This window comes from Gekko japonicus, unplaced genomic scaffold (genome assembly GCF_001447785.1).
Source record: "Gekko japonicus isolate JY-2015 unplaced genomic scaffold, Gekko_japonicus_V1.1 scaffold2071, whole genome shotgun sequence".
NCBI classification, from domain to species: domain Eukaryota; kingdom Metazoa; phylum Chordata; class Lepidosauria; order Squamata; family Gekkonidae; genus Gekko; species Gekko japonicus.
The window spans coordinates 158,922-185,329 of NW_015163151.1; the positions used below are offsets into that span (position 1 = coordinate 158,922).

At 42.0% G+C, this 26,408-nt stretch overlaps 1 protein-coding gene across 1 annotated transcript in view; it reads left to right on the forward strand.

Annotated features, from left to right (window-relative positions):
- The window catches only part of PXDN (peroxidasin), a 185,419-nt gene that overhangs the window by 130,679 nt on the left and 28,332 nt on the right, over positions 1–26,408 (forward strand). Inside the window, exons 17-20 of the mRNA XM_015407041.1 lie at positions 2,797–4,300; positions 12,302–12,436; positions 13,545–13,753; positions 24,189–24,309. Coding sequence (XP_015262527.1) covers positions 2,797–4,300; positions 12,302–12,436; positions 13,545–13,753; positions 24,189–24,309 — 1,969 coding nt within the window. The remainder of the gene's footprint in view (positions 1–2,796; positions 4,301–12,301; positions 12,437–13,544; positions 13,754–24,188; positions 24,310–26,408) is intronic.

A 26,408-nucleotide genomic window follows, 5' to 3' on the forward strand; every position in this document is an offset into this window, starting at 1 on the left:
CGAGCGAAGATTCTACGTCTTGTATGAGCAGCAGCTATACACGGCTGGCTTCAAGTTTCAACAATTCTCCTTCAACTAGTTCTCCATTCACTCCACTGACAGGTTATCTTTCTGCCGATTAGGCTTCTACAACAGTGGTGGTGGTTAACCCACAGCATTCACCATTAAGTATGTACTGACAACCTGGAGTCACAATATTCTGACACAACTTACATCAGTACATAATATCCTATTTTATATTTTTTCATTTCTAAGAATAAAATTTCTAATGAAACTGGTGGGTGACCAAAGGAAGGAAAACTGACCTGAAAAAACCTACTTGTATACAACCAACAGAATCTTACAAGAAACAACTCAAATCAAAATCAGTGTTCAAACCATTAGGGATCAAGGTGTTTAATTTAATTTAAAGATCCAGCTGTGTTCCTGTACCTTTCCTAGGTAGAGACTGCAGGGTGGGGGGGAGATGGAAAGCTGATGTCAGAGGGGCAGATAAATGTAGGTTCATGGTTGGCTGAGAAGGAGATAGGGTTGCCAACTCCAGGTTGGGGAATTCTTGGAGATTTGAGGGGTGGAGCCTGGAAAGGGTGGGGTTTGAGGAGGGGTGGGACCTCAGACAGGTACAATGCCATAAATTCCACCCTCCAAACCAGCCATTTCCTCCTGGGAAACCATTGTTGCCAATCTCCAGGTGATGGCTGGAGATCACTCAGAATTACAACTGCTTTCCAGATGGCAGAGATTATTTCCCATGCTGAGGTGCCCCCCCCCATGACAGGCAGTGTGACGTAGCAATGCTTCACAGCAGGGTCTGCCAGATCCAGGTTCTTCCTATGGACTCTGATTGGGTGATTTCAGACCAATCACAGACTTACAGGGTTGTTGTGCAGATTGAAAGGGGGAGAGGAGAATGATGTGAGCTGCTTTGGTCCCCACTGTGGGGAAAGACTGTAATTTTTCCTCCTGGGAAACCATTGTTGCCGATCTCCAGGTGAGGGCTGGAGATCACTCAGAATTACAACTGCTCTTCAGATGGCAGAGGTCAGTTCCCTGGAGAAAATGGTGGACTCTGTCATTATATCCTGCTGAGGTCACCACAGCAAATTGATGCTGTGTGCCCAAGGCCAGGGCACCCACCCAGATCCTCTTTCTAGAGCTTGTTGTATTTATTTCTACAACGGGCCCTATTCCTAGTTAATAATAATTACCCTGATGGAACAACCATATTGTCAGGCCGAACATATCAACATAAGCCATGATTGCATTTGTAAAGCAATTATACAGTAATCTCTCCAAGGTCTTTTTTCTGGCAGTTACCTGGGCTTGAGTCATACTGCAGTGTATTTAGATGTTATGCTGGAGTTCCAAGTAGGCAGAGCTGCTAAAACTTGGCGGATAACCAAATGCTACAGCTACACATGAAAGGAAATAACTTCTGCTGAGAAAATTTCTTTTGTTTTGAATGATGGTGAATTTTATTAAAGTACCTTAAAAACTTTTAACTCTTCTGGACTAGAAAACAGTGAGTGTTAGGTTTGTGGATTGTTAATATCAACATAATTTTTCAACACAAATGTCTCCACAAAACTATTGAATAGTTTATTTACAGTAAGTCATGCATTGTATTTTTGCATACTGACAAGCCAGATGCTGGCTGCGTAATTTTTTTTTAATTATATGAAGGTTTTGTAATATACAATAGTTTACTGAAGCCCTAACAGAGACAAATGAACTGCTCGGTAACAGTGTAAACACAGTTCTCAGGATGGGTCCTAATTTTACAGCTATAATGACACTCTTACACTATACAATTTCTTACCTTCAGAACATAAGCTAAATAACCAGTTGACATTCAGTGAAAACAAATTATCTAGAGAATCTCCTAAAACAGTAATCTTTATGTATCAAATTTGTCTGAAGATTTTGTTCTTTAAGCCATGCAAAGTATGAACCAGGGTGGGGTAGGGGGAGGTGACTATAAGTTCTAGGGCTGTCTTGGCAGTGATGCCTCAGTTATGGAACATCCTGCCCTGCCCAGGTCCTTTCTTTTCATCTGTATGAAACAGGTAAAAAAATATTGTTTCATTCAGTTTTATCTGTTTTAAAATGCAGAATTACTGTGTTAAACCTAATATTTGCCTATAGTTTTTAATTTGGTGATGTTGGTTATGCTGTTGTTTTAGACATATTTGCAAACAGGTCAGAGAACATTTGATATAGATCTGTATGTAAGCTTGTAAATAAAACAATAGCCTGCTATATATGAGGTGTAATGATTAAACTGAATTTTGCATTTCTTTCCCATAAATAAACTGTTGCTACAGTCCAGTGCATGCGTCCCTGGGAGTAAGTACCACTGAACAAAGTGGGAATTAACTCTGAGCAAAGATGCCCAGGATTGATCTATAAGTGATTTAGTGCCTACTGGAGTTACCAAAGGAAGTGTATTACGTTTTAATAAATGTTGTCAGAAGGACAATTTGTTGTCAGAAAGACTATTACAATAATACTGCAGCACCAAAACAGTCTTCAAAAAGAAACAAATTTGCTCTTAATTTATAGCACCGCTGATTGAATTAGCCCCTTTCAGTTAATTAACAGTGCCATCCTAAGCAGAGTTCCATCCTTCTAAGACTTCAGTATACTTAGAAATATGTGACTCTGCTTCAGATGCCACTGTAAAGTTATGCTTGTCAGATCCACACAAACTGATTAAAGTGGATAGTTCTAACTGTGGGGCATTACTTGAAGTCCTTGAAAAGTATTTAATTTTATTTTCTCTTTCATCTGTTTCAGGCTATCACTATAATGATCTTGTATCTCCACAGTACTTGAACCTGATAGCTAACCTGTCAGGCTGCACAGCCCATAGGCGTGTGAATAACTGTTCAGATATGTGCTACCATCAGAAATACAGGACACCTGATGGAACCTGTAATAACCTTCAACATCCAATGTGGGGAGCTTCTTTGACAGCCTTTGAACGCCTGTTGAAATCAGTCTATGAAAATGGATTTAATCTGCCAAGGGGCATTGGATCTAATCGGCGTTACAATGGATTCACACTCCCAATGCCTCGTTTAGTTTCGACTACTTTGATAGGAACGGAAACAATAACCCCTGATGACCAGTTTAGTCACATGCTAATGCAGTGGGGTCAATTCCTAGATCATGACCTTGACTCTACAGTTGCTGCTCTAAGTGAAGCCAGGTTTTCTGATGGTCAACATTGCAGTTCAGTTTGTACAAATGATCCTCCATGTTTCTCCATTATGATCCCACCCAATGACCCTCGAGTCAGAAATGGAGCACGGTGCATGTTTTTTGTGCGTTCAAGTCCAGTGTGTGGAAGTGGCATGACATCACTTCTCATGAATTCTGTTTACCCCCGAGAGCAGATTAATCAGCTGACTTCCTATATTGATGCATCCAATGTGTATGGTAGTTCACAGCATGAGGCACAAGAAATCAGAGACCTAGCCAGTCACAGGGGTCTTCTGAGACAGGGCATTGTACAGAGGTCTGGAAAGTCTCTTCTTCCATTTGCTACTGGTCCTCCAACGGAATGTATGAGAGATGAAAATGAAAGCCCGATTCCTTGCTTTTTAGCTGGTGATCACCGTGCCAATGAACAGCTTGGACTCACCAGCATGCACACTCTGTGGTTTAGAGAACACAACAGAATTGCCACAGAATTACTGAAACTGAACCCACACTGGGATGGTGATACAATATATCATGAAACACGTAAAATTGTTGGTGCAGAAATGCAGCACATAACATACAGCCACTGGCTGCCTAAGATTTTGGGAGAGGTGGGCCTGAAAATGCTTGGCGAATATAAAGGCTATGATCCCAATATCAATGCTGGCATAACTAATGAGTTTGCAACTGCTGCTTTTAGGTTTGGTCACACACTCATCAATCCCATACTGTATCGGCTGGATGAAAACTTTGAAACTATCCCACAAGGCCATATACCTCTTCATAAAGCATTCTTCTCTCCATTTAGGATTGTAAATGAAGGTGGTATTGATCCACTTCTAAGGGGTTTGTTTGGTGTTGCGGGTAAGATGCGTGTGACATCACAGCTGCTTAATACAGAATTGACAGAGAGGCTCTTCTCCATGGCACGGACAGTTGCTTTAGATCTGGCTGCAATGAATATCCAAAGAGCCAGAGATCATGGAATCCCACCTTACCATGATTTTAGAGTTTACTGTAACCTTTCTTCTGCACATACATTTGAAGATTTGAAAAATGAAATTAAGAATCCTGATATCAGAGAGAAACTTGGCAGGTGAGCTCCAGGAAAAGGTGATCTTGAATGTTCATGAGATGTTTTTAAATGAAATTGAACATTGCAGTCCAGAGTTCCATGTATCTTTTCGTGCACCCATGGAGATCTCCTGTATACTGACTTCATCTCAGTGAACCCATGCTTGTGTTTTTTGAGAACAGGAGATTGGGTCCATCCACACACTGATCTACACACTGGTTTAAAATGAGAAAAAAGTATTTTTACAAGAGACCCAAAACCCTTTTTTAAAAGTTGTGTCTGTTTTTCTTATTAAAGTTCACAAAACTCTGTTCAGTTACAGTAAAAGCATTGTTATTGTGCACTCATGGGAAAGGGGGTCACCAGTTAATCAACTGGGTCAGATTCTCAAACTTATTACTCTGCCTCACTCCCTACTGAGGGGGATCCACAGTAACCAAGACCTATCCCATTGGTAATGCCATGGTGACAACCCTGTTTGCCTTGTAGGACTCTTCCCCTGCACCATGGAACCATCATCTGCAGCAAGCTTGGGAGCCCTCCAGCAGAGCTGGCTCTTGGCAGTGTGAGGAAAGCTTGAAGGGAAAGAAGGCACCTGGGGATGGCATCAGCTGGCAGTACTCACTGCCTGAAGCCCAGGAATGGATGCTGGCATGAAGCCAGCTGGCTGGATAGGGGGGAGTAGGGAGTTCATTTATTTAAAGATGCAGAGATATGATGGGGAGGAGTGGCTAATCAAATGCTAGATAGTAAAGTTTTTACTGTGCACAGTTCTATAATGTATGGTTTCAATAATAATGTATTCATATATAAAGAAAAAGGTGAGCATGTAACCGCTGCTATGGTTGAGCTGGTCAGTGGTATCCAGCTGTTGGGACAGAGAACTTTTCACAGTTGGCTTGGAGACAGATAGCAGTTTATTCCTTTCTTTGTAAAGGTCCTGCATCCAGATAGATACTTAAAACATGAAGCAGCATTCGTTCTGCATCTCTGCACACAGAATACCTATCATTTTGCAAATACAAAGCCCCTACCATGGATTCAGCCTGATTTTTGGATCGGGGTAATAATATATCAAATTTGGGGATTGCACGTCATTTCTAAAGTAAAATAAAGTAGAAGGTAATGTATAAAGAATTCTAAAACTAGATTATTGCCACTATCCTTTTAAGTATATATGTATCTTCTTCGTGGTCTCTGTGCATCACACCCATGGGATTCTGCGCCTGCGCTAATCCGAATTGGTGGTATGCAAAGCTCACAATGGGATCTTTGCGCCTCTCCTCCAGGCATGCGCGGGAACCCCACTGCACATGCCCAAGGAGGAGGGGCACGGACATCCTGCCAGTTTGATTCTGACCACCGCGCTGTTAACAGCTTGTTTCTGCCGGTTGTTGAAGAAGCGTTTTTTCTCTCACGAGGGATACTCAAACAGTATTTTTCTTCGTTTATTTTATTTTTCTTCTTTATTAACTAAAAAAAAAAAGTACTTTTTGTTGCGGGTTGCCGCTGCCTCAGGCGGCTTTCCGCCTTTCTCCCCCTCACCACCACCTGAGGTAAAAATTTCGTTCACCTTAGTGAAGGCCTTTTTCTTTCCTTTTGGACCATTTTACTCTTTTATGGCCAAAGAGGGGGCTGTTTCAAACTGTGTGTTGGCTGTGGCAGTAAACTTGCCCCTCGTGATGGCCACACACTTTGCAATATGTGCCTTGGGGGAGACTCATCGCCCAGATGCTTGCCGCCATTGTGCGAAGTTCTCGAACCAAACTCGCAAGAACAGAGCCGCGAGACTTCGAGTAGTGCTTTGGGAATCGGCATTGACCCCTGTGCCTGTGGGAAATATGTCGGCCGAGACTCCTGCAATCTCCCTATCGACGGGGACCAAGTCGACATTGGGAGACACCTCGGCACCGAACCCCCCCACACCGTGCAAAGTCGGCATAGGACGGGTGACAGTCTTCTAAGCGTTTGGTGTCGAACAAGGCCTCATCCGCCTCTACGCCAGCCAAAAAGAAGAAAAGAGAAGCACGTGAAAGCTAAGTCTTCTCTCAACGGCACTATGCGTCAGTCTCAGAAAGTGAGCAGCGATAATGTGCATTCGGGCTCTGCATTACCCGCTCTCCAGCGGGCGCAACCCGACGTCATTCATACTCCGATACCGGAGCTGCCTACAATTGAGTTACTGGACTCACCAATCCGGCACCTGAACCCCCCGGTATCAGAGGCTTCTGTCGACTCCGGACCAATTTCGGTCTCGCCGTTTGAAGTCGAGGAAATTGTTCCGCATCGGCCTTGTCGACATTGTTCCCAGTCGGTGATTTCCTGGGAGAGTGATCGGTCTGTGCCGGGCTCTCGACACCGTTGATCCCGATCGCCCAGAGGCCAGGAGTATCGATATTGACCTGAGGAGCGCCCAGATTACCATCGTTCCAGGCCCATGCTCACGTACTCGCCTAGACGGGAATTAAGGCCACACTCTCTGACCTACTTTGACTCACCGGTACCGTGGGATTGTAGGGGGCACCTGCCTTGTTGGTTTATACCTTATCCGATGGCATCGATGCCATGGCTGACGCCTAGGCCACAGTCGGACTGGGACCATGGATCACATCATTCACGCTCTCCCCACCATAAATCCAAGCCTTCTGCATCGCAGTCCAAAGCCCCATAGGAACCTTGTCATCTGCCCTCTCCTCTCCGTTCCACCCCTGCTTTGCCACCGAACGTTCCCCTGATACCAGATACCCCTGTGGCACCGGCATCACCTGCAAGATCCTATGTCTCTGATATGGACACTGAAGGTTTGGAATGTCCTGAGTCACCTGGGGGGTCCTTCCCCAAAGGCTACGGTATCAGACAGCCTGCCGATCTTGCCTTCTGAGGATCTCGCTTCATATGGAGATTTGGTTAAGAGGATGGCACATTCCCTGGGCCTGTCAATTGTCCAGCCCCAACCCTCTGTGTCGGACGCTGTTTTCTATGTTGTGCAGATCGATGCCTCCACCTCGATTGCTCTCCCGATGTTGACTGTTGTCCTACAGGCGGCTAAGGCCCCGTGGGACAAGCCTTCCTCTGTTCCAGTGTCATCCAGACGTCTGGATCATATGTACCAGGTCCAGGAGGCGGAGGCTGAATTTCTCCATATCCATCCCAAGCCTAATTCGATGGTCGTGTCGTCAGCCTCAAGGAGTAAGCGTACTCTTGCTACCCCTTCAGATAAGGAAAGCAAGAAGTTAGACTCCATTGGTCGTTGCTTTTACTCGGCGGGAGCCCTTGGCATTAAGACATCTAATTATGTCGCTTGTATAGGCCGTTACCAGTACTCGCTCTGGGAACGCTTTACCGACCTTTTTACCTCTGTGCCTGTTGACAAACGTCAGGAGGCCAGGCAGCTGCAGAAGGAAGGCTTGCTGCTTTCTAAACAATTCATCAACTTATCCAAACATGCTCTGGATACGTTTTCCAAAACAGTGTCATCTGCAGTTGCCCTCCGTAGGCATTGTTTCCCCCGGTAGGCATTCCTGGCTGAGGACCACCGCACTCCCGGTTGATACCAGGGCGTACATAGAGGACTTGCCTTTCGATGGCCAGGGTCTTTTCCATGCGTCCACTGATTCGACGCTCCAGGAAATGGATAAAAGCATTAAGGCCTCAAGGTTGCTGGGGGTCACTGACCCCTCTAAGCCCTTTTGTCCTCGTTTGTGGTCTCGTTACGGTTCCAGATGCCAATATGCTAAGCTGTCGCCGGATGAAGGCTACAGGTCACGCCGGTCCCCATCTGCAAATAGGCAACAGTAACAGGCCAGAGAGAGATACAGTTCTGGACAGCAGACTGTCAGACCAAAACAGCCCAAACCTGGCAAGCAGGGCCTTTGACTTCCACCTGTCTACCTCTTCCAACCCTACCCGCCTTCATATTTACAGGCCTGGGCCACCATTACATCGGGCCAATGGGTCCTTTCCATCTTAGCCAAGGGCTATTCCATCGAATTCATGGAACTCCCACCTCTTCCTGTAGTCGTCATCACTCCCCCGTCGTCATGCCTCCTCAAGGAGGTCACCACACTTCTGTCAAAGAGTGCTATAGAACCCGTGCCTCTAGATCACCAGGGACTTGGTTTTTATTCACAATGGTTTTCAAGAGGGGCGATGGACAGAGGCCGATCTTAAACCTTCGCAGCCTCAACGCCTATATACAGTACCAAAAATTCAAGTTGACATCCCTTCCCGTCATTCTGCCTCTCCTATCCCAGGGATGCTGGATGGCCATCCTCGACCTCAAGGATGCCTATTTCCATTTAACTATCCACCCCGCCCATCGCAAATACCTCTGATTCACGATGGGAGGCAGCCACTACTAATACAGGAGTCTAACGTTTGGCCTCAGCGCGGCCTCGAGGGTCAACCACAAAAAGTCTTGCCTAGTCCCTTCTCAAAGAGTGTAGTTCATAGGGGCAATACTCGACTCCAAAGAGGGCGCAGCTTTTCTGCCTCGGGACAGGGCACGAACCCTGACCGTTTTGGCAGAACAGGTTCGACTACAAGGAATCTCCTCCGCCTTCCAGATTCAATGCCTCCTGGGCCTAATGGCGGCGACAACTGCAGTCTTCTGTTTTGCAAAGTTGCGAATGCAACCACTCCAGCTGTGGTTCATCCGTCACTTCAAGCCCCTACAGATGTCCCAATCAGTTTGTTTTTCCCTGCCACAAGAGGTACGCGACTCCCTCCTGTGGTGGACGGACTCACACAACCTGATGGAGGGGGTCCCGTTCCGTCCTCTCCTACTCTCACCTTCACAATCAACGCTTCGCTGTGGGGCTGGGGAGCCCACCTCAACGGCCTCTCTGTAGGTCACAGGTAGGATGCTGTGTCCTCAAGGAGACACATAAACTTTCTCGAACTGTTGGCAATAAAATTGGCCCTTCAATGTTTCCAGCCTCTGCTCATAGGACAATGCGTAACTGTCTTAACCGACAATACGACAGCTCTCAGTTATGTCAACAGGCAGGGTGGGACGGTCTCCCGCAGTCTCTGCCTCCTGGCTTGGACCTTTGGGCCTGGTGCATGCCTCTGCACATCTTTCCCATTGCCTCACACATCGCTGGCAAGGCCAATGTGCATGCGAACAGGGGTCTCTCCCAGCGAGCAGGGGTCTCTCCCAGCGTCACGATGGGGAACTGAACTGGGCCTACCTACGTCCCATGTTTCGAAAGTGGGGCATGCCTCATGTTGACGTCTTTGCCACCAGACACAACTCAAAGTGCAACCTGTTTTGCTGCAGGGTGGCTCAGGATCCCAGTGCTTTGGGAGACGGACTCCTGTACCCATGTGACAACAACTTCCTATATATGTTCCCGCCTTGGCCTCTGTTGCTGAAAACGGTCCAAAGACTCATGAGGGTCTGTACGATGTGCATGCTGATCGCCCCCCGGTGGCTAAGGCAACCTTGGTTCGCCAATCTCCTCTCACTAGCTAAGGCACGCCTTCCCCTCTCACAGGTGCCAGATCTGCTCCTGGTAGAGGGAGGAGCTCTCCTATTCCACAAGGTACACAAGCTCAAGTTAACAGCTTATCTCATGGACACTTAACTTTCTCTGACAGAATCAACACTGTGCTACTCAATGCCAGGAAAGATTCTACGTGACATTCCTACAGTGGGAAGTGGGGCCGCTTCTTAGTCTCTAAACAGCCCTCTGACATCCCCCTGGCTTCTGTCAGGATTGACCAGGTCTTAGACTTTCTGCTCTCACTGGCAGAGAAGGGACTCTCGCACTCCTCACTCAGAGTGTATTTGTCAGCTATTTCGGTCTACCATCCGAGCTTCAATGGTTTTTCTGTTTTCTCTCACCCAGTCTCTAAGAGATTTATGAAGGGTCTCCTCCACTTGTATCCACCAATCCACTCACCGGTACCCTTGTGGGATCTACCGCTGGTGCTCCGCCATCTCATGGTGCGGCCCTTTGAGCCTATGGCGACTTGCGAGCTAAAGCATGCAGCATGGAAAACTACCTTTCTTGCCGCCATCACCTCGGCCAGGAGGGTGGGCGAACTCATGGCTCTATGCCATGACCCACCTTTCCTTGTATTCCTGCCAGACGATGTGAGACTGGTCCCTGACATATCTTTTCTGCCTAAGGTGGTCTCCGAATATCACCTAGCCTCGGAGATCTTATTGCCTAACTTCTTCCCTAAACCGGAAGATGGACAACAGCGACTCCTCCACACTCTAGATGTTAGGAGGGCACTGCTCTTTTACCTAAATAGGACACGTCTGAGTATGAGGGACAATCATTTATTTGTCTCCTACTCCAGTCACTCCGCAGGGCTAAAGATTTCAGCACAACGTCTTTCCATATGGATTGTCGATACTATTAAGCAGTGCTACCAGTTGGCTAAGCGGCCATTGCCCTTGCCTGTGCGAGCACACTCTACAAGATCCATGGCTGTGTCCACAGCCTTCTTGAAGGGTGCTTCCCTGTCGGTGTTCTGTGGGGCTGTGACATGGTCTACTCCGAACACCTTCATCAAACACTATGCTTTTGATTTTCGTGAACGCCACAGAGTGGACCTGGGTCATCTAGTCCTTTTATCGGCAGAGTATTGAATTGCGAAAGCTCCCACCTCCAGGTGAGCCACTGCTTTTCAATCTTCCATGGGTGTGATGCACAGAGACCACGAAAAAGATAAACAGGTTGCTTACCTGTAACTGATTATCTTTGAGTGGTCATCTGTACAGTCAGACCACCCGCCCATCCTTCCCCATCAGTACTTTTCTCTGGTTATTGACATGACAGCGGTCAGAAGGAACTGGCAGGATGTCTGTGCCCCTCCTCCTTGGGCATGCACAGTGGGGTTCCCGCGCATGCCTGGAGGAGAGTTGCGAAGATCCCTTTGTGAGCTTTGCATACCACCGATTCGGATTAGAGCAGGCACATAATCCCATGGGTGTGACTGCACAGATGACTACTTGAAGATCATCAGTTACAGGTAAGCAACCTATTTTTTATTTGGCCTGGATTCTCAGAGACCCATAAAACTAATTCCATGTGTTCAATGGAACTTTAGATTTGTTTTCCTTCAACAGCAAAGCTCTTGAAAGAAAGTTTTCAAGGCATTTGTTTTATATGGTATGGTAGGTAAGATTATAAAAACCATTATGCAAGCTCTTTCCACTGAACTTCTGCTTCTTTTTTTAATACTGGCCTCAATAACACTGGGCCTAGTAGCTTAGATCCCACAAATCACCAACAGAAAGCCCTCCCCACCACCACCCTGAGCCATTTCTGATCCTGAGAAAGCTTATAGCAAGGGTCAGAGGACTTGTGTCTATGAATATCTGTTCTGGTCAGGTGGCTGTAATGGGGAGGGGGAAAGGAGCCACCCAGCTGGTATAGTCATTAGTAAATGCAAGGCCCTCAACCCTGAGAATAAACTTTCTAGGGACTCCTAGGAGAGGGAAAGGTGGGGAAGATCCTGCAGTCCTTATGCTCATAAATCACAGGATCCACCCCACAGAGTGCAAAATACAGAGCAAATTTATGCTATAACCACCTTGGACCTACTAATGTTTAAAATGTTAGGAATGAGCTTTTTATATGGAATTTTACTGCCGTTGTTGTAGATATCAGGCAATACAAAAAACTGTGTGTTCAAGTAATATAATGTGAGTAAAATATAGTTCAGACCTTCAGATGCTATGCCACCTTGTGGGACCACATCTATGATTATTCACTGGGGAGAAGAGGGCCCTCTAAAGTATAAAACCCCTGTTTTTTGTCAGCAAGTATAGAAAAGAGGGGGGAGAGAAAACATCAGCTGTGGAGTTCAAAAATGATTCAAGGTTTGTAATCCAGTAAGCACCAGCTCAAATGAAGTCATATACCATTGGACAAAAGGAAGCGATAAAAGCAGACTGGAGATCAGACCTCTAACTGTGTGAAATTTTAGTTTTTAGTATGGTATAATGCAGAATTTATGTATTTTTGGTCATCCACTATCCATAACTTATCTTTCCCATGTTAGATTATATGGTTCACCACTGAACATAGATTTGTTTCCTGCTCTTATGGTAGAAGATTTAGTTCCTGGTAGCAGACTGGGGCCTACATTGATGTGTCTCTTGAGTACGCAGTTTAAACGTCTCCGAGATGGAGACAGGTAAGTTTAGTAGAAAATGAAAGCCTTTCTTTAACAAGGGTAATTTTACAATTGTAATTGTAATCTACTGTGATAGCTGAAGTCTCTCATGATGTTATCCTTAATGAGACTGGTGTTTGCTATAGTGTACTAATTGTAGGCAAAGGATGAGATGGTTAGACAGTGTCATCGATGCAACGAACATGAAGTTGAGCCAACTTCAGAGGACGGCAGAAGACCGGAAGGCCTGGAGAGAGCTCGTCCATGGGGTCGCGAAGAGTCGGACTCGACTGTGCGACTGAACAACAACTAATTGTAGAGGAAAAGAGAAGAGAGCAGTGGGGAGAGACAGTTGGCAAGTGGTACAAGGGCTGTGGGACAAGATTGGCAAATGGGATAGGGGTACCCCAGTCTGAGCTCTTAGTTTTAAGATTAGTGTGTAACATTCTTCCTCTGTAAATGACAGATGAATTAATAAGAAATATTGGTTGATATCCTAGGGCTCGTTTACACACATGTGTTCATTACTTCATGGCTTCAGTGACATGCCATGACTTAAATGGGTGGATCAACCATCAGTGATAAAGTACCATTAATGGAATCTCGTGTTGACTCAAACATAGTATCTTCCAGTTGATTCTATTCATATATGCAGTTGTAATTCATCAAGTGATGAGTGATCATGAGAAACAAAGTGGTGTTTACACATATGAACACTTCTGTTCCCAGTATGAGGTAGCAAGAACATAAAGAGTTCTCAATCACCCTTATTCTTGCATACTACAGTCCCAGTCTTAATTGGCTCCCCACACACCTCAGAAGTGAATTCTCAGCAGGGAGTTAACAGAGTGTGTCTAATAGAAGGTTCTGTAGACCTGGATGTGATACAAGGGCAGTGTAATGGGGTAGTTAGACCATGGGACAAATGTGATTGTATTCCACAAATACATCAGAAGAGAAAGTTGAAAATACAAGAAATGATTGCCATTAAAGGAGATAAATACATTCTTGATTCTATGACAACCAATGCCTGTGGACAAAATATAATCCTCTACTTGAATTCTTTCTTTATTTTTTTACAGTTGAGGGTTGTCTTAAGAATTTATTTTTATTTTATGTGAGATTACAGGTTCTGGTATGAGAACCCTGGCGTTTTTAGTCCACCTCAGTTGACTCAGATCAAGCAGACATCCCTTGCCAGAATCCTATGTGACAACAGTGACAACATAACCAAAGTGCAACGTGATGTTTTTAGAGTAGCTGAGTTCCCACATGGTTATGGAAGCTGTGATGAAATTCCTAAAGTGGATCTTAGGATGTGGCAAGATTGCTGTGAAGGTATGTATACTATGGTTTTATTAAGAAAAACAATTTTGAAGATATTCTGCTAGTCTTCCTACATAAATTCTTTTGACTGTGGTATATTGGATAGAATTTTGGACTTGAACCACAGGGACGGGGATTCAAATCCCTGCTGAGCCCAGAAGCTCTCACTTGACGACCATGGGTGGGTTACCATTTTCCAGTCTAACTGAAAGTTGTTGTGATGATAAAAATGTGATCACTGAGCTTCTTGGCAAAAAAACAAAACCAAAAACCCAAACTGGACTATAAATGCAATCAGTAAAAATATTTCTTGGCATCCAAGCAGATCTATGGGTAATCAGTGTATAGATATAGATACATAGATTGGTGGATATAGATATTTAAAATAAGTAAATCTTGCAGAGTCTTTTTTTTTTAAATCGATTGCATCCTGTTCAGCTTGCAGCACACTGGCATTCATAATCTCCTTTCTCTCCTTCCAAGCCTCTCAGCATTCTTATTTTTCCTTTCCCAAATACACCAGTGGCTCATATTGTTTGCAGTGAAATTTATGCTGCTGCAAATAAAGATTTTTTTACAGGAATCTTAAGTTGTCCTGCCTCCAGTGACACTCAGGCCACCAGTGTCTGGGGAAGGAAGCAGGCAGGTTTTGTCCTCTTCTCAGCTGTCCCCCATTGCAGCCATGTTGATCTGTTCCTCAAAAGTCAACGGAAGCCCGTTCACTGTTATAAGACAAATCCAGCAAACAGACAGACATAACTAGTTTATATAAAAAAGAAAAACATCCCAGCTCTGTGAACAAACTCTTCTCATTGTGGTGTAATTAAAATTCCACAGTTTGGTCAGTGTTTATAAAATCAGGATTTTTTTCAGGTCTATCCTTGCGGTGTATGGTAACATGCATCTGTTTCTGTTATCCTTCCTGTTTTCCTTACTCCTAAATATTTTTCCAGGACAGATGGCAAACCATTGATGGTGTTGGAATTTATCTTCTCTTGGATCGTTGTACTAAAGCCAGTTTAATAATAAAAATATGTTAGCTGCTCTTCTCCATAATAACAAAAACAGAGCTCTACAAGTTGGCTAACAGCTTGTACCACAGAATTACTCTTCAAAATGGTAGGGCACTTAGCCTTGGATATTGATGCATTGCTTATTCAATGACTGTCTAGCTGTTTCAGCGGAGAAAAGAAATGTCAGAAAAGACCCAGGAATAGGATGGCAGCAAAAACTGCCAACTGCATGTTCACAAACATTCTTGTCATCTCCCCAGTAGCTCATTGGAGAAAAGCACCTATGTGCTAGTCAAGCAACTGTTTATCACCTGGGATTAGTGCAGAAGCTAGACTGGAACAAGAGTATGTTGTAGGCTCAGCCGATGGTACCGCACTATGAATTGGGTCCATCCTGGCTTATACCCATTGGAGGGGTGCCTGGAAAGAGCCAAGAGACACACAAGTGTAATAATTAGGTCAACAGAAACTGTGGTCTCTGTAACACAGAGTGCTGGACTGGATGGGCCATTGGCCTGATTCAATATGGCTTCTCTTATGTTCTTATATAGGCTGAGCCACGGGGCGTGGTGACGCCAAGGATGATGGCAGTCGCATAATCTGTGATCTCTGACTCTCCTCGCCCTAACAGAAATAAAACCAACCCCAAACGAGTCTATCTTTCATCTAGGAATGGGTAAGAATTATGGTTCACAAGTAATCGCTCCCAAAACAGCTCACAAAAGTGCTCAAGATTTTTTTACACCAAGAAGTCGTAAATCGGAACAAAAAAAACTTGAGTGCAGAAACTCATAGGATGGCTGCTGAAGCATCTTCACTTCAAGTGCCCACTCCGAGTACAAATAATATAGATCTACTTACTCTTCTAGAAAATATGGAAAAAAAGCTTACTAAAAACATACAATTTTCACTAAAACCGGTCAGAGAGCAACTAATGGACATTCAGGCATTGTTAACTAAAATGGCAGGCACAGCAGAAACGGCTCTAAACATGTCTATGATTTTAAAAAATGATGTCCGTGAATTACAAACTAGGGAAATCAACTACAGAGACCGTCTAATTATCATTGAAGCTCAGCTAAGGCAATTAAACCTGAAATTTAGAGGGATCCCTGAGGAAGAGGAAGAGGAAGGGAATTCGGACATGATTTGCTTCATGTTGGGGTGGCTAGCCTTCGTATTCAACTTAGAAGAAGGTATTGTGCCGGCCATTTTGAAGGCGTACAGGATCAGATCACCCAACACACAGAAACGACGGGGACCTAGAGACATATTAGTACAATTCACAGACGGAAGAACCAGGCAAAAGATTTTGAAAGAAGCGGTGCAGAATGTATAAATCATGTCAAACACAAGTTTTCCCAGACCTGCCACAGGAAGCCTTAAAGATAAGGAAGTCTTTGAAGTTCACCACCTCCCGCCTTCAACAAGAGAATATAAGATACAGATGGATGACATCGAGAGGCTTACAAGTTAATTATAAAGGAACTGTGTTACAAGCCTATGATGAAGATTCAGGTCTGGAACGTCTAGAAGCACTGAAGATATCGGAACCGATGGAGATAAGCAGAAATGCAGCAAAACAACGCCTACAATCATCAGGTTCCCCAGAGAGAAGCAGCAAAGTGCTTCCAAGAGAAACATTTTCCTCAGCTCCAATAGGGTCCTCACTTTCAGCAGAGATCACAGAATGCCCTCTACCATTTTCGGCCGTTGGAAAGAAACAATAAACATTAGCCTTTTAAAATGGGTTATAAGAATTAGGAAGAGTAACTATATGCATGAAATAATAAAAAGTTTTGTTGGGTCTGGCTCAATTATAATTTAACAATAAGGGGAAGGGAGGGAGGTTACAGTATTTTAGGCTCCTTTAGTCAGAGACCGCTTTCGTTTCACTACTCAAAGAAGAGTAACTGAATTCAGGTATAGTAAGTTAAATATAAGGTACACCTGTAATTTAATACAGCCCTCTTTCTGTTTATCACAAGAGCTAAAAGGCAAATAAATATTAAAATAATAATTCAGAAAGGGGGGAAGGAAAAATTCAAAAGCACATAAGGTTACTGGGTTTACACTTCAGAAATAAAGCATTCTGAACAAACAGAATATATCTGTTCCTTAATACATAAAAACATAGTTGTTCAGTTCATTAGGTAGTGGTTCTGAATAACAGAATAGAATTTATATAGCTAATTGATTGTTTCTAGTTAATTAATTTCATTGTACATTGAATCAATTTTAATATAATAACTTATTTTTAAACCAGAATCAATTTCACAGTTCTTTAAAGATATCTGTATTGCACTTTCCTATTTCAAAAATATAGTACCGCTTAAAGTCTAAATTATTGGTAGTTAGAATTAACTCACAGAAGAGAAAAAGGGGGAAATTACTGAATATAGAGGTTATATTGTTATATTAATACTTTTTGGATTAAACAGAATTATTCTTCCTGATTATATATCTTACTGCTTAATAGTTCATTTTTTGGGTATTATATAATAGTTATTGAATTGTCTAGACAAAAAATACTATTTAGGGAAACAATTTCTATTGATCATATAAGTAACCTAGCTATTTTAATTCCGTGGTAAACAAATCTAATTAATTTAATTGTTGTTAAATTGATCATAATTTTTACTTATACACTGTTGGAAATAGTAAATAAATTGAAACAGAGTAGAAAGATTATGTATATTAAGAAGTGCTCAGACTAAAAAAGTGTAATCAGTTCATTACGGAGTAAAGCCCACACATACAATCAGAATGTCTTCACTCAACATCAGAGGTGTGAATAACATGTTAAAAAGAAAAAGGGTATTGAAATATGTCAAACAAACTAGCCCTGATATACTGTTCCTCCAAGAAACACATCATCATTTGGCAACTCTCCCAATTCTGAAGACATCCTTGTTTCTCCAGCAATACATGGCACCAGGATCCTCAAAATCCAGGGGAATGGCAATAATCTTTGGGAAGAAAATAAATTTCATCCTGAAGGAGAAAGAAACTGATCCCATGGAACGCTTCATATTTCTTAAAGGGTCAATAGATGGTAAAAATGGACTTTTGCCTCTATATATGCCCCAAATAATGATCAGATCTCATTTTTACATAATATATTTTTAAAACTACAAAATTTTCAGAAGGGAAATCTTAATTTTATAGCAGACAACATTATGGACTGCTCAAGGGTGAAGGCTAGGAAACAAAGGTCAAAACAGTCAGGCACCAGACTAACAAAATAGTTTGACACCTTTCACCTTGTTGATGTATGGAGCCAAACACCCAACTGAAAGCGATTAATCTTATTACTCAGCTAGACATGATATTTTCACTCATATTGACTATATTTTGATTTCACCACATGTATTACCACATCTTAAATCTGCAACTATAGGTCCTAGGCACTTATTGGACCATGCATGGCTGGAATGTGAGATAATAGACTTCAAAGATGAAAGAACAGACAGACATTGGTTGATGGACACTTCAGTTTTATTACATACATCTATAAGGGAAAAATGGAAAATGAAATCAAAAATTTCCTGGAGATTCACAAAGACACAGAGACAGACCCCACCATACAATGGGACACATTGAAAGCAGTTATGAGAGGTTCCATCATCTCAACAACAGCACACCTGAAAATAGAAAGAGAAAGGTTAACAACAAATATCTTAAATACAATAAAAGAGTTGGAACAGGAACATAAAAGGACAAGAAAAAATGAGATTTATTTACAATTACAAGTGGAAAAGAAGGTGCTGGAATCATTAGAAATTACATCGATCCAAAAGAACCTGCTCATACTGAAACAGAAATTCTGGCATAAATCAGCAAAAAATATGTGTCTACTGGCATGGAGGGTGAAAGAGAAGAAGAGGAAAGCAATGGTAGACATGATGAAATCTTCAAATGGGACTTGCCACAACACTTCTAAAGCTATAGTGAACACGTTTGCCAAATTTTATGAAGATCTCTATAGAACAAAGTCACCCCCGGAAGTAAGAATATCTAAATACTTGGATTCGCTAAAGTCATTGAAAAAAATATCTATAGATCAGACTAAATTCATGGATGATCCAATTACCCACCAGGAAATGGAGGAGGTAATTCAAAATATAAAACTAAACAAAGCTCCGGGGATTAATGGGATACTGGCCGAATTTTATAAAACTCTCAGAACAATATTAATAGATCCTCTATTAGTAATTTGCAATAAAACTCTACAAGGAGGCAACATACCACAATCTTGGACAGAATCCTCAATAAGAGACACCAATGTTGGATCAGGCCAAAGGTCCCATCCAGTCCAACACTCTGTGTCACACAGTGGTCAGAAATACCAGGTGCCATCAGGAGGTCCACCAGTGAGGCCAGGACATGTTGACACCCCCCCAAGCGCCAAGAAGACAGCATCACTTGCCCCAGAGCCCCTATCTATACCTTGTGGCTAATAGCCACTGATGAACCTCTGCTCCATATGCTTATCTAATTCCCTTTTGAAGCCGTCCATGCTTGTAGCCGCCACCACTTCCTGTGGCAGTGAATTCCAAGTGTTAATCACTCTTTGGGTGAAGAAGTACTTTCTTTTATCCATTCTAACCTGACCGCTCAGCAATTTCATTGAGTGCCCACAAGTTCTTGTATTGTGAGAAAGGGAGAAAGGGAGAAAAGTACCTCTTTCTCTACCTGCTCTATCCCATGCATAATCTTATAAACCTCAATCATGTCACCCCTCAGTCGTTGTTTCTCCAAGCTAAAGAACCCTAAGCGCTTTAACCTTTCCTCATAGGGAAAGTGTTCCAGCCCTTTTATCATTCTAGTTGCCCTTTTCTGCACTTTTTCCAAAGCTATAATACCCTTTTTAAGGTGTGGTGACCAGAACTGCACACAGTATTCCAAATGAGGTCGCACCATTGATTTATATAGGGGCATTATGATATTGGTTGATCTGTTTTCAATACCCTTCCTAATAATCCCCAGCATAGCATTGGCCTTTTTTATTGCAGTCACACACTGTCTCAACATTTTCAGTGAGTTATCTACTACAACTCCAAGATCTCTCTCTTGATCAGTCTCTTCCAGTTCAGACCCCATCGATGTGTATTTATATTTAGGATTTTTGGCTCCAATGTGTATCACCTTGCACTTGGCCACATTGAACCCCATTTGCCATGTTGACGCCCACGTGCCCATCCCTGACAGATCCCTTTGGAGTGCCTCACAATCCTCTTTGGTTTTCACCATCCTGAACAACTTCGTATCATCCGCAAATTTAGCCACTTCACTGCTTACTCCCAACTCCAAATCATTAATGAACAAGTTAAAAAGCAGTGGACCAAGTACTAATCCCTGCGGTACCCCACTGCTTACCACCCTCCACTGAGAAAATTGCCCATTTATACTTGCTCTCTGTTTTCTACTAATTAGCCAGTTTTGGATCTACAAAAGGACTTTTCCTTTTATCCCATGATTTTTGAGCTTACTTAGGAGCCTTTGATGAGGAACTTTATCAATAGCTTTCTGGAAGTCAAGGTAAACAATATCTATTGGGTCCCCCTTGTCCACATGTTTGTTCACCCCCTCAAAGAACACTAACAGGTTAGTGAGACAGATCCCACTTCATACCATCCTATAGCGCTCCTTAACAACAATGCCAAAATATTCTCAGCAATATTAGCAAATCGTCTTAAGACAATTGCTCCAGAAATTATAGCCTCAGATCAGACAGGATTTATTCCTAATCGACAAATTATGGATAACATTTGAAGAACCCTAAATATAATTCAACATGGGAAAACATCACAAAAACAAACATTAATTCTGACCCTGGATTTTGAAAAGGCCTTTGATTCTATTGAAATTCCATACGTAATGGCTCTTCTGCATAAAATGGGCTTTGGAAACAATTTTCTATCAGCTCTTAGAAATATATATAAACAACCAAAATCAAGAGTAAGAGTAAACGGCATGAATTCATCTTTCTTCTACCCCTCCCGAGGTACTAGACAAGGGTGCCCACTATCACCGCTGATTTTTGCTATAGCAATTGAACCTCTGGCAGAAGAACTACGCAGAAATAAAGCATTTAAGGGAATCACAGTAAATGCAGCAGGGCACAAAATTACAATGTATGCGGACGATATGACTTTATATGTATCAGAACCTATGATGTCACTACCAGTCATCTCAAGCATCATCGACAACTTTGGAAGTATTTCGGGCCTTCAGCTGAATACATCAAAATCTGAAATATTTCCTATTGTGATGTCCAAGGAACGAAGGGAAAAGATACAACAGATCTTTAAATATAAATGGATTGAATCTGGGGGTACAGATACCAAGAAACCTAAATAAACTGGCAGAATGTAACTTCAACAGAATGCATAAAGATATTCAAGGGAAAATAAGAGATTGGAATAACCACAAACTGTCATTAGCAGATCGCCTGCAATTAATTCAGAGTTTTTTGTTTCCTTGTTTTCTGTTTTTATTTTGAGCATTACCAATATATGTATCTGATGGAGACTTAAACAAATGGAAACGCGCTCTCTCAATTTTTTTATGGAATTCTACTAAATGTAGGATAGATCGGAGAAATCTGAGCAGACCAGTGACTATAGGAGGATTATGTTTACCCTCATTATATCATTATTATCAAGCAACTGCGTTAACAACGGTGGTTCAAATATTACAAAATACATTGGGTGCGAACTGGATGCATATAGAGCAATCATACTCCAGCCCATTTACAAGAAATCGTTTGGATGCCTGAGACACAATGATCTAAATCCATAGAACAAAATAAATTTCTGGCAGCAAAGCTTAAAATATGGGACCGGGGAAAAAAGATGCTAGCTCCTAACATCTCCCCTTTCACTACTTACACTCAACAATCCTGGTTCCCTTCAGGAATGGAAAGAGGTGCTTTTGCAGCTTGGACATTAAATGGCTTTCAGCAAATACAAGATTTTTTTGAAAAGGGGGAAGTTCACTCAAAGAGATACTTTGAAGAAAAAATAAACTCTACAATATCGTGGCTCAGATGTTAGCAATTAAAAAGTATGATAGAAGGGTTAAAGGATACGGGGAGTCTCACACGGCCCAAAACCAACTTTGAAAAAATCATCAACAAGTCTTCGAACAGTTCAAAGGGACTTCTTTCAATGATGTACAAGATTTTATTTGATCTAGAAAAAGAACAAAACATGTCTTACAAAACTTCCTGGGAAAAGGATCTTTAAAGGGAAATAACACCCCAACAATGGCTATCTATTTGGGGATCCAAAGCAAATAATTCAAGGATTTTTAATATTAGACTGCAATTTTTTAAAATGTTCACAAGGTGGTACCTTTCTCCTGTTCGACTAAAACATATGCACCCGAGCTACAATTCGATATGCTGGAAAGGATGTGGAGAAAATAGTGATTTATATCACTGCTGGTGGTCCTGCTCCGAGATACAATCTTTCTGGGAACAGATACTGGAGGAAACCAACAAAATAACAGGTCAAAACATCCCACTAGAACTGGCTATTCTATTATTAAACTCAACAATCACAAAAGGTGATCAAGAAATATATATATCAGATCTCAATTCTACATTATTGACTACGGCAAGACTGACTATAGCAGCCTCATGGAAATCTCCCAAACCTCCTACCATTCAGAATTGCTGAAATAAATGTTGGGATCATTTTATAATGGACAATATTGCAGATAAATATGAAGGGCAAACGAGTAGTCATATAGGACCTCATACCAAATTTGTGCACAGGTGGTTCCCTTTGATCACATAGTTTGTGGGAAAGGATCTACTACCATCAAACCGTAACTATTTGGAATGGATACATTTTTGATTCACAGCTGTTTAGTCTGAGCTCTCATCATATAAGTATTAGATGTGAAAAGTAGATTAGACTGAGTATAAGGCTAGTTATGTGCAATGTACAGATACTGAGTTGAAATTGATTGAAAACACAATGTACTATATCTTTCAGTATGCATGTTTGTATTGTTTTAATTAAATAAAATTTGGAAAACCAAAAAAAAAAAAAATAGGCTGAGCCACTCTCTCATGGTCTATGAATCTGAAAGTGCTCTACGTCTGTGCTTGGGGTTCCCATACTTCAGGATTCGTATGCTGGGAGCCATATTAAAGCTACTTACACCTTCCTTAGAGAGTTGCATTGGAAGTCTATCTGCAGTTTCAGTTTGTTATGTTCCCTGGAATTCTCATCCTACAAGTGGAAAGATCTGAATGTTTTGCTACCAATAGCAGTAGTTGGAATAGAGTTGCTAGTAGTCACCCAGAAAATTGGTTTACTTTGAATGCATGAAGTTGCAGCATACTTGATCAGACCATTGGTTCATCAAGGTCAGTATTTGTCTACTCGGACTGGCAGCATCTTTCCAGGTTCCCTAACAGAAGTCTTCACATCACCTACTACATGGTTTTTTCACCTGGAGATGCCAGAGATTGAACTTGGGATCTTCTGCATGCAAAGCAGATACTCTACTGCTGAGCCCATTCCCAAAATGTAGCATAATGTTACAGATTATAGGATGGTTTTAGGCACAAAAGTGTGCCCATTTGTCTCTTGTGTGTTTCTTGCACTCAAATGTACTTAATATTTCTGCTTCTCTTTTTTGTCTCATAATTACTGACAGCTCAATATTCGCCTTTTTCTAATTACACTTCTAGAACACCCCATCAACCTCTCCCTCCCTGGTGGTCAGCGCTATGATGTGTCCTGAAGAGGAATTTGTTCAGAACAATGCTTTCAGGCTAAGAATCAACCCCTCCCCACAGCAATATATACCTTGCATTTTCCCTCTAATATTTTCCTCTGCCTTCAAGAAGGAAATTACTCTAGGAAGATTCTCCGTAGACTTTTCCACAATTGTGAGCTCCCTCAGCATCACTTAATATTCTCTGCTCAACTTTTTTAATGATGTGCCTATTTTTGCTATCTATACAATAATGTCTCTTTCAGTGCAATGGCTTCTGTTTTGTTTACATCTGTTGTTGTTTACATCTGTTCCCTTCTAATTTCTAGATGGCCCCCAAAACAATTGTTCATTTTCAGCCAGTGGCCTCCTTCCCATTTCTAATGAGCACCTTGAACAATCCATACCCTACCTGCTTATCACAGATTTTTAATTCTGTTATCATTTGTGTAGTTTTCTTTCTTTCTTTCTTTCTTTCTTTCTTTCTTTCTTTCTCTCTCTCTCTCTCTCTCTCTCTCTCTCTCTCTCTCTCTCTCTCTCTCTCTCTCTTTCTGAATTTCACACATTATTTTTGATGCTGGGAGAAGGAAGAAGTTCTATTAAAAGCTTCCCATAAACGTTTTTCATCAGCATTGTACATTATTTGGACATATATCACTAAAAGTACAAATTTTGTAACTCATCCTGTTCAATTTCAGACTGTAGGACAAGAGGACAATTCAACGCATTTTCTTATCATTTCCGAGGAAGACGTTCTCTGGATTATAGTTTTCGTGAAGATAAGCCTTCAAAGCATGTGAAAATGTCAAAAGTACCAAGGTAGACTTTTTTAAAAAATGGCAGTTGTGATATGTGAATGAAATATAGTGAGGTGCTGTGGCTCTGTGATAGATCATCAGTTTTGCATGCAAAAGGTACCAGGATCAATCCCCAGCATTTCTAGTTAAAAGACTGGGTAGCAGATGATGTGAAAGACCTCTGTCTGAGACGCTGGTAGCCAATTACTGGACTTTTCCAAAGCACTTAAAGACTGGTTTTGATTGATAAAGCAATTTTAGGCTGCAATCACACACAGCCTTAGTGTATGTGCTGCCAAATGCCTAATAAAGGTACTGAATGAATGAATGAATGATAAATCCCTTAACAGCTTAGGAACAGGGTCAGTGAAGGACTACCTGCTGCATTATAAATGTGCCCCTCAGGCCTTGCTTCAGTTGCTACCACCTATTGATGTTAGGCAGGCGTTAAATAGAGGCATGGCCTTTCAGGTAGTACTCTGTTTAAGAAATAGCTTCCCCAGACATATTCATATGATATTAATTCTTGTAGGTGCCACACTTAAATATTTTTGTTCTCCAAGGCTTAAGTGGTTGGTTTGGTTTTTAGGGTTTCATAGCTGGATTAAATAGTGATCTTTTATAAAGGGTTGTTACAAAAGAAACAGAAAAAAGACTAACAGAAAAACAAAATATGTTACAAATAAATAAATAAATACATAGGAAAGCAAACTAGCATTCACACCTGAAATTGTATCTTGCCCTGCAGGGGAAAAATAAACAGTCCCCTCTGTGTTTTTTTGTAGAAGTGGCAAATAGCAGCTTTGATGCAGGGGAAAGAATCAGTAGCATTCTCCTTTTAGATCAAGGATGCATGTATGAATACATCCAGGAGGAAGAGGAGAGGCATTTGGGAAAGGATGCCAGTGCTGTCATTTTCCCAGAGCAAAGGTGCATGAATGTCAATGCCTTGTTCCCATAAAAGTCAAACAGAAGCTGCTGCAGTAGTTTTAAAGGGAAGGGTAAGAAAGGGGTTACCACAGCACTGGAGTGAAGGGTGGTGAGCTACTTTTAATTGTTTGGAGAGTGACCTTCTGCCCATTCCTGATCTAGATGACATTCCTGTACTACTTGTTGTGCTTCCCTCCTCCGTCTCCTTGCTTTTTTTCATTTTGAGAATGCATATGGTTAAATGTTTTAGTATGTTGAAGGCTGCGGTTTCAATGTTTTGGTTGACAGAGGATGGCTATGGCTTGGCTATGGGAGCCTGGTGAGTGGGATAGATACTTTAAAATGTAGTGTGCTTTGGGAGGCTGTAACTGTCTCTGCTTTGTAAAATAGCTTAAAGTTTGCAAAATTTGCGATATGTTATCATATTTGGAATAAAACCAGTGGAAACATTTGCTATTAAGTAAAAACTATGATCCAGACATCCACCAAGTCTTTAATCTTCATTTGTTTGAATTAGTCATTAGTATATGCTTGCTTCCTGTGACAGGATGAAAGGTGCAAAAGAAGGCATGGAGTTTTTTTTTTAAATGCATATGTCTTGCAGCATGAGGTGATAAGAGGTCAGTTTCCTAACCAGTTAGTTAGATTTTTCACAAAAAACAATTAAAATATTGAATATATTGTGATTTATAATGTTCCATCAGTTGCAGAGATTCAAAGTCAAATTTTTACATTTGTTTTCAATTATTTTAATTTTTTTCTTGATCTTGGAAGGCCCTTTTATCCTTTCTTATCAGTACCCATGGCAGGAAGAAAAGAATAAATCATTTATTTAAAAATGGGTCCTAATATACTAAAATATAACACTAACGTTTAAGTCTATGTATAGTCGGCATAATTCAAAGCTGGTTTCTACCCCTAAAACCCTAAACACCTTCAGGCCAGGATACCTAAAGGACGGCCTCCCCCCAGTACTGTCCATCCTGCCAGTCAACATACTCTTCCCAAGTGATGCTCTCTGTACTCCCACCTGGACTAGTGAGGTGAGTGGTGGCCACACACCAGGCTTTTTAGCAGCCATACTAGACAATATGGCCTTCCCAAAGCTGCTGCTGCCATTTTACCCCTGGAATTCTCTGACCTTACAAATGCTGTAGAGGCTTGATCCTGCTCAGGACTGCAGCATGTCGG